The sequence below is a fragment of the Galeopterus variegatus genome, unplaced genomic scaffold, assembly GCF_000696425.1.
Source record: "Galeopterus variegatus unplaced genomic scaffold, G_variegatus-3.0.2 Scaffold3733, whole genome shotgun sequence".
Taxonomy (NCBI): Eukaryota; Metazoa; Chordata; class Mammalia; order Dermoptera; family Cynocephalidae; genus Galeopterus; species Galeopterus variegatus.
The window spans coordinates 22,458-31,806 of NW_007729844.1; the positions used below are offsets into that span (position 1 = coordinate 22,458).

Consider the following 9,349-nt stretch of genomic DNA (forward strand, 5'->3'; position numbering starts at 1 on the left):
ATCATTAAAGGCTCCAAGCCTACATGGTTTTCTAGGTGATTTAAACCAAATCTTTAAGGAATAGATAGGATTATCTCTTATAAAATCATTCTTGATGCTAGAAAGAGAACAAAAGCTGTCTAATTCATCTGTGGGTAGTCTTCATTTGGTATCAGAATTGAACAAGCACAATATTTTAAAAAATGATGGACCAAACTTACCTATTGAAATGGAGACAAAAATCTGAAAATTAAACCCAGCAACGTATACAAATAATTTGCAAAAATGAGTTTCAATGGATGTCACAGCAGTGGAGAATGCTCTCCTAACCATCTCCAGTTCACATTTAAGCTTCCTCTAGGAATGATCTTATCAAAATATAAATCATTTTATGCCACTACCCAGCCTACCCTTTATCCCCTCTCCTGCTTGTCCTGCCTGCCACCTCACCTTCAGTCTTTTGCATACCTATATTCCTGGCTCAGAATACAATATAAGGACCTCCATGAGGCCGACTCTGCTTCATTCATTCAGCGATTTTCACCCCGTACACTGTGCTATAGATTATTTGAATTGAAATAGCCTGAACATAACATACTTTATCACTTCTGTGTCTCTGTTTCAGAATACAATATAAGGACCTCCATGAGGCCGACTCTGCTTCATTCATTCAGCGATTTTCACCCTGTACACTGTGCTATAGATTATTTGAATTGAAATAGCCTGAACATAACATACTTTATCACTTCTGTGTCTCTGTTTCACCAGAAATTCTCTCAACCCTTGTTGTACAATGAGACACCTAATCTACTTTTAAGGCTTGGCTTCTGGCTGTTAGAAGCTTTTTCTGCTCTCCTCTGATTCCTAAATCACTAAAATAAATCTGACCACTCTTTCCCACTGAATTCAGGAACTATATTCTATTGAAGCCTTTATAATATATAATATTTGCATTGACATTTCTCTGGACTGTCAACTTCCTTAAGGCAAGGATTGTGTCATTCCGCTTAGCTTCCCTGGCTTCTGGCATAGAGTTGGGCCTAAAGAATGAACTAACCTGAGTAGAAGGAGTATCCTGGTAATATACAATATTCCAGTATTTAACCAAGTTTATCACAATAAATAGGATTTCCATAACTGTTAGATGAAAGGGGTTAGCTATTTCATATTGTGAGACATTGGGTGTACAAAGTCTTTTTGTGTCACTCTCTGGACACTATGTCCACAATTCCATTCACAATTATGACTACAAAGTTTATTCTTGTAATAAATAAAACACATAAATCACATAAACCCAAAATAGATGTTCTAAGAAAATTGAGAACAGCAACAGAGAGGGAAAGAGTACAAAAGCCACATACACACTGCAAAGCTTAAAAATCTAATCAAGTAGAAGATAAAGGGAATAGGACCTAGCAGACCAGTGTTATTAAATATATTTCAAAGACAGCAAAACAAAGATCAAATCCAATATTTGATTCCCATAGCATGATAAAGTGCTACACAATGGACAGCAAATGTCTGCAGATGTAAATGAGACCTCGGGACGTCTAGTTAATGTTCAGAAAAAATACCATCCCTTTAGACACACAAGTAAGAGAAAATAGGACAAATAAGAAATCACATCACAGATACTGAGAGAAAAAAAGAAAATGAAGGTTTTTTTCTTTTGGGGCAAACTTCAAGCAGTCACATTAAAATAAAATGTAAGCTGAAAGTGCGGCCACCAAACCGAAGAAGTGGATCATGTCATGCAGGGATACAGGCAAGTTCATAGCCCCCTACGCCTCCTCTCCAATATCACTCATCCCATGTAATCACGCGTCACTCAAGGCCATCTTTCCTGCAAGACCATACCCTCCTCGAGGGCCCGTACCCCACCTGTCCTCTCCATCTCACCCACAACACCTTGGATGCAGCAGGCACCAAACGCGAGGGATGTTAAGGAGATTTACACTGATGAACTCACCTCATTGGTTAGAGAAAATTAGCTATTCTTTCAATAAATAAATCAGTAAACAGAGGCAAACAGATTAAAATAAAAATCTGCACACTGGCCCTCAGCAGCCTTCTCTGTCTGGCCACAGCAGACATTGCTGCCAAATGACTGGTCCTACTTTCCTCTAGGCAGCACGGAGCCAGGATTTTTCAACGGATAAAATAGGAACAGGGCCAGCAAACCCTAGGTTCCCCAGAGAACAGCTGGGCAATAATTCAAGCTCTTCTGAATAAAGCAGGACAAAGTACTAAAGGCATTCATTCAGTCACTGAGCAAATATTTATCAAGTACCCTGCACATATGAGGTATTGTGCAGGGCACCAAAGTCTCTCTAGGTATCTGAGATTAACATAATGCTGGCAGCATGGCCATCGTGCGAGTGGAGGCCACCACTTCCTTTTTCCCTGTTCCTAAATACAGCCAATTTAAACAGATTTCTGCATAACCAGGGGCATGCTTAAAATAACAAAATTAAGAGATTATCATAACAGAACCCTAGAACACCAAAAGCGTCTCTGTGCTCTAGTTGCTAAAGTAGTTTTTACCTTTAGCCCCATGCCTGAAATTTGGAAGTTTCTAGAATTTGAGGTCTTTCAAGGTAGAAACAGTGTTTGTTTGTTTGCTTTTTTGTACATATTTTGTTACATAACCAGCAAGTATTCATTTATTTGTTCAGTCATTCATTCATGTAGTAAGCACCTACTATGTGCCAGGCATTGTTGATGCACTGAGTATACTATGGTGAACTGAACAACTCCTTCCAATTAAGGGGGAAAGCAGACATTAAAGAATAAGGAAAATAAAAAAGCAAATCAGTAAATGACCACAGTTTCTGGGTGTGGTAAGTGTAACTAAGAAAACAAGATTAGGTGATATGTTGGTGGGTGACTGGAGCAGGGAAGAAGAGTTATTTGACATAGGGTGTCAGGAAAGGAGGATGTGAGAAGTTTAATTTGTTGAGACCAAAGGAATACAAAGGAGACAGCCATAGGGAGACCTGAAGGAAGGTGGGAGTAGGGAGGAGCTAGTGCAGGGGCAGATACAAGCTGGGCATGTTTAAGGACCCAAAGGCGACCTGTGTGGCTGTAGTGTGGGGAATGAGGAGGTCTGAGAGAAGCCTCCGCACTTGCAGCCAGGTGGGGTCCAATGCCATTTACTCTGGCACTCACCCACTCAGCACCTATCCTGCCCCCCCACAACACGCTAGGCTCTGGGAGACAGAAAGATGTCTACGACACAGTTCCTGCTTTTGAATAATTCTGAGCTCAGAGACAAGTATGTAAACAGTCTATGGAAAAGGTGAGACATGTGATAGCAGAGGTATGTGCAAGCTGCCGCAAGGTTCCAGATGAGACAAAGTAAACCATGTAGGAAAGCAGAAGGGTGTCAAGGGAAGCCTCTCAGAGGCAGTGACATTTGGGATGGTTCCTGAACAATATGTAGAAGAGTGGAAGTCAGAAGAGAAGGTGAGGACATTCCAAGCAGAGGATTATATTTGCAAAGTAAGAGAAACAGCAGGAATGACTTGAAAGGAATGACATGAAAAACATGGAGCCTGGGCTCTGAGGAGGTGGGGGAGTGGCAGGGGATGTGCATACTTTTAAGAGCTTTTAACATGATGCAAGAGAGTCTGGGCTTTGTCCAGAAGGAATGAGACTTGACTGCTTCGGTTTTAGAAGATCACTGTGGCAGCAGAAGTGAAGGGTGAATTGGAAGAGCAAACAGCCAGAGGCAGGGAGACCAAGTGTTTGTTGTTGCAATAGCCCAGGCAGGAAAGTCGGTTTTAGAAGATCACTGTGGCAGCAGAAGTGAAGGGTGAATTGGAAGAGCAAACAGCCAGGGGCAGGGAGACCAAGTGTTTGTTGTTGCAATAGCCCAGGCAGGAAAGTAGGAGAACTGAGAATTATAGCAACGCAAGAGAAATAGAGCCTCCTGGCTTGCAGGTGCAAGGAGAAAGAGAACAAACAATGGCAGGATGTAAGACTCAGGCCAGCAAAGATCTACAGCACTTGAGTATGACTTGAATATGGCTTTTACTGTCTTTTTAATTTCTTTATTTTATCAGCTCCTTTATTAAAGCTCGTACTTTATGCTGAAGGATTCAGTACATTCTCTCTCTTTCCCCTTACACCTTCCAAGAGGATTATCCATTAATCCAAATGCTAACAGTCATTCATTTCCATTACAAAAATAGCCCTACTCTATAACTGGATCCTCACTTCAACTAGAGGAGCATTTTAAATACAGCTTGAGGAGAAAATGATTCTCAGCACTGTCTACATTCCACATTTACTATATGAGTCTTTACTGTGTTTATGTTCATGAAACTTAGTGTCAAAAGCAATGGACGTCAAATTGAAATGAAAAATAAATATAATAAATACTGGGCATCTCATCCTGTTCATTTCTTCATTTAGTGAGTGCAAAGCAGAGAACACAATGCTGGGCATTGTAGGGCACATGCATAAGAATCTATCTTTGGGGTATTTAATCTCCAGCTGGGGATATCAGGTGTGTAAATAACAATAATATGAAATAAGATGTTGATATGTGCCACAAAGAAAGGCACAAAATATCATGAATTTAAGAAGGAGTGATTATTACTTCTGGTTGGTGTAATCATGATGGCTTGATGATGTTGGGGATATTTGAGCTGAGGCTCAGTTCAAGAGATTTTTTGGGGTGGGAGAGATTTCACAAAGATGGGGAGCTGGGGAGATGGGAGGCACAGAGCAAGTGCCTGGAGCACAAGTTGTGTATAAGAAATAAGCCAGAGTGAAGGCTGGGGGAAACAGGTTTCAATGCCCTGCTGAGCAGTGACAGGACACAGCAGACCAAAGGCATTCTTTGAACAGCAACTGGAATGATCTGAGAGTGAGTTTTAAGGTGATTAATCTTCATAGTGGTAGATAAGACAGATTAGATTGAAGAAAGATTGGAAACCATTTAGGAGGCTATTGAAATAGCCTAGGGCAGCAGTAATAAGAACCTGAAATAAGAGTGGATGCCATGGAATAGAAAATGAAAGAACAGACTCAAGAGGTCTTAGCAAAGGGTCTCAAGTCACTCAGTTTTTCCAGAAGCAAGAAAAAGTGAAACAATTTTTTTTTCACTGCTAAATCGCATTTGCTATTTTTGAAGAAAGATAAATTTTTAATCACATAATTTAAAAATGTAGAAGTGTCACAATAGTACTGAATTGTTCTCTGGGTGCTTTCACATTTATTAATTAATTCTATTATTACCTGTAATGCTATTTTTAAAATGTTTTTCCTAATTTTTAAGTAAAAAATTTAATTGAAAAAGCAATACATATACAAGATAAAATCCCAAACAGTACAGAGTGGTATATGTAATGGCAACTCTTCTCTCATCTAAGAGCCTCTGTCTTGTATTCCAGAGGCAACTGCTGCTATTACTTTCTAAGATGTTGCTTAAAAATGTTCTATGCATTTAAAAGCTCATATTCATACATTCTCACCTGTCTTTTGACCCAATATGCTCCCATTCTGCCTTTTGATTCTTTTCTTCTTTTCTGCTTTCACAATGCTTTTCTAGTATAGAGCTTCTCAGCCTCACCACTATTCACATTTTGGGCTGGATAATTCTTTGTTGTGGGGGAGCTGTCCTGTGCATTGCAGATGTTTAAAAGCTTTCCTGGCCTCTACCCACTAGATGCCAGTAGCATTCCCCAACTGTGACAACCAAAAAGATCTCCAGCTATTACCAAATATTTCCTGGGAGGCAAAATTGTCCTCGTTGAGAACCACTGTTCTAATAAAACATTTCTATCAGTCTGCCTTTTATTAAATCCAGCTGTTATGTCTTTCTCCCCACAAGTCTGTATGCTCCTTTAGGTCAAGCATGATATCACAATCATTTCTTTATTTTCATGACATAGCAATTTGCTCACACTTCCTACTTCATGTACAGTTGTTTAATACAAGGAATAGACATGGCATGAAAATAATTAATGTTATATATCCTAAACACCATGAGATCTCATTAAAGTAGAAAGTAATAACCAAATGAATGCAAATAATTTTCCTTGGTAATTGTGGGGGTTACTAAGAGTTACAGACAGTTTAACCATCTAGGTTTTCATGATATTTGGAGAGGCAAAACACCAGACATGTGAAAAGGAGACCAATCATGTAAGGCAGAGCATATGGTGCCCAAATAAATGATGCAGAGATAAGTGCTACAGAGTTTAGAGCAAGCAGAGAGGCGAGTTTTATAGTTATGACAATACCTAGTTTTTGAATGAATGATTCATAAATTAGTGTGTGTGTGTGTGTGTATGTGTGTGTTGGAGAGTGAGAGAGAGAGAGAGAGAGAAGAGGCGAGTTTTATAGTTATGACAATACCTAGTTTTTGAATGAATGATTCATAAATTAGTGTTGTGTGTGTGTGTGTATGTGTGTGTTGGAGAGTGAGAGAGAGAGAGAGAGAGACAGAGACAGAGAGAGGCAGAGAAAATGGAAGGATGTATTGGCCTACATGCTGGAGCAACCAAGTCTCTGGCAAAACTAATAATTTAAAAATCAATGAATTCCCACTGAAAGCTTGACAGGTTTGCTTTAGATCTTTCATCAAGTGATCCTGAAAACCTGAATTGGGTGGTGTTTGAGAATACCAAATCCTGGATGTTTTACTGATATTTTAAGAAGCTGAATGTTCCAAGAAATATAATGTATAAGGAGGGCCTGAAGAAACCTCTTTTCTTCTTCCCTCCATCCATTTTATCCTTCAGTGAACATATGCTGTTTGCCAACTAAGTGTTAGCTTTGGGCCAGGTACTAGGAATGCACCTGTGAACAGGACACTGAGAAGGATTCAAGTCTCATGGTTTGATCAAACAAACAAATACTTTGCATATAGAATGTATAAGTTCCCTGGAAGATCCTAGTATTATTTCAAATCTCCATGCAATCTGCATTTATAACGTGTATTTATGTTATATGTCTATTGTCTCTGTACATAGTAAAGACAATTAAATATTACCTTATAAACCTTCCAAATATGTCAGAAATTATAAGCTACACTGACCACAATAATTGATTTGCCATAGCAGTGCTACTCCCTCAGGACTGAGAAGCAGCAGATATTCTATTTGTGTGAAATAACTGCCTAAATGTTTGGGTGAGACAGTGAGGAACTGCTAATCAAACTGAAAATAGAGCCATGTTAAGAAAGCAGAAAGTAATTATCCAGTTGGAATTTGGCCAGTATGGTAAGACGGATTCTCTCAATTCCTAAGAAAGAGGGCATTACAACTTTAAATCACGCTATGCTTCAGCCATGAATATATTTCTTACTAGGGTACAAAGATACTGTATTACCTTTTGAATCTCCACTACTTCTTCCTCTTGACAACCCCACTGAATGGTTCAGAGCCCTGGGAGCTTGGATATGAGCCATGAAAACAAAACTCATTTCTCTTGTTTGCACAGGAACATTTATATAGTAGACATTTAGAAAAGCTCTATTAGTGCTTAGGGCTGTAAGCTCTCTGAACGAGAAGTAAGAGTTGTGGTACCAAATACATCAGTATCAACTCATTGCTAGAAGCTGAGTACTGTTTAGAAAACAATCTGCCCAGTTTTAAATCCGGGAGGGCAAGGGCTTTTTTGATCACAGACTCCTTGAGAATTTCTTGAAAGCTACGACCTCTTATCTTTACCCTGTCTCTGTCTTTCTCTCTGTGTGTGTTTATGGCCATGCAAGTGCCTGTGTGTCCACATGCACGCACATGCACACTTACATGCAATTTCAGGAGTGGGGGCCTCAACTTCCTGAATTCAATCCATGGGCCCTCACACTCCAGATTTAGAAGCTTAATTTGGTCTGCTTGGTTTTCTATAGGCTGCAGCCACAGGAGAGAAAAACTGAATTCTCTCCTATAACATATGAACTGTTAAGAAATCTTCTGTCACCTTTGTGCTCTTTGGTTGGAGAACTGAGTTCAAGAAATTTCATATAAAGAGAGCTTACATATTGAGTTTCTGTCTTTATCTCACCAGAAAATAGGTTCTATTTTGTTTTCTCTCTTCTACAGAAATGAGAGAAACTGATCATTATACAAGCCTACTTACTAAGCCTTAAGGTCAATGTTGTCTTTTTCCAATAAATTTCTTGGAGTTAGCTACTTAAAAATACTTCCAAAAATATTTTACATATTCTAAATACTTCAATATTACTAACATTTTATGATTTTTTTCACTCTGAATAAATTAGGGTACCTGAATCAAATAATTCAACTAGTTTTTTTTCCTTGGGATATTTAAATTACTTGGTAGCCCAATGTGCCAAATGTACTTTGAAGCTACTTCTTCAAAACTACTGTATTTTATTGAAGACTTAGAAAAATGATCGCATCATTTCACTGAGTATTCTTATTTTTTAAAAAAGAATCATTGGTCTAGTTCTCACAGCAGGCACTCGTTTATCCTTTTTCCCTTATGTCTTTCCTAAATGACTTATTATAACAGGACATATGAGATATTCAATCAACACTTTATTGATTTTCTACTTTGCAAGGCATTGTGTCAGATGGGATGGAAAATTCAAAGATGTATAAGACAGGTCTTCTGGAGAATATAATCCACTAACAAAAATAAGACATGGACCAGATACTATCCATTTAATGTTATGACTATATTTACAGTTTTTCTTGTAGAAATTAAATATATTTCTTGCTAGATTTATTCGGCAAGTGATACCTATATTTTATCTCAGAATTCCATAGTAAATAGAGGATTTAACATCATCATTTCAAAAAGCTCTTATAGAATAACATTTTTTAAAATGAGAGTTTACTTCTTACCAGATAGGGCTGTCAAATTTGCATTTTTGATGAAAATTTCAGTTATTCCAAGAGGCTTCAAAATGTCTTTTAAATCAACTTCCTGTTCCACTGTGAACCTGGAGAACACATATGGAGAAAAATATTTAGTTATAGCATCCTGTTATTTGGGACAAGAATAAAATGGGAACAGTCAATCTGTTAAAAAGAGAAACCAAATTTATCTTTTCTAGCTATTTGCCTCTCTATCTATGCATTAGCCATGCAGAGGGAGAGTTCACAGAACTCCTGGGAAAATGGATACATGGTAATTAACTGTGTCTAGTTTAGCAACAGGCATTAATAGGAGCAAGTGAGCTAAACTGTTTGATAACTGAAGAGTATCTCCTAGAAAATGAAAATTTAATTTTCTTCCGTTGCCACATTCAATTTCTCAGTGGACAGGACCAGGAGGCCACATTTTCTAGTGAATATGGTTGAATAAGAGTGTATGATACTTGTTACACATTCATTTAGAATTTTGTTGAAATACTCCTAAATAACTTTGCATCCTCACAGAACGGAAG

The 9,349-nt window shown here is 38.3% G+C and overlaps 1 protein-coding gene across 3 annotated transcripts in view; it reads right to left on the reverse strand.

Annotated features, from left to right (window-relative positions):
* Positions 1–9,349, reverse strand: part of SERPINI1 (serpin peptidase inhibitor, clade I (neuroserpin), member 1) — a 70,897-nt gene that overhangs the window by 7,001 nt on the left and 54,547 nt on the right. Inside the window, exon 6 of one of the 3 annotated variants that reach the window (XM_008585841.1) lies at positions 8,805–8,902. The exons of the other annotated variants lie outside the window; for them this stretch is intronic. Coding sequence (XP_008584063.1) covers positions 8,805–8,902 — 98 coding nt within the window. The remainder of the gene's footprint in view (positions 1–8,804; positions 8,903–9,349) is intronic. 3 annotated transcript variants of the gene reach the window in all.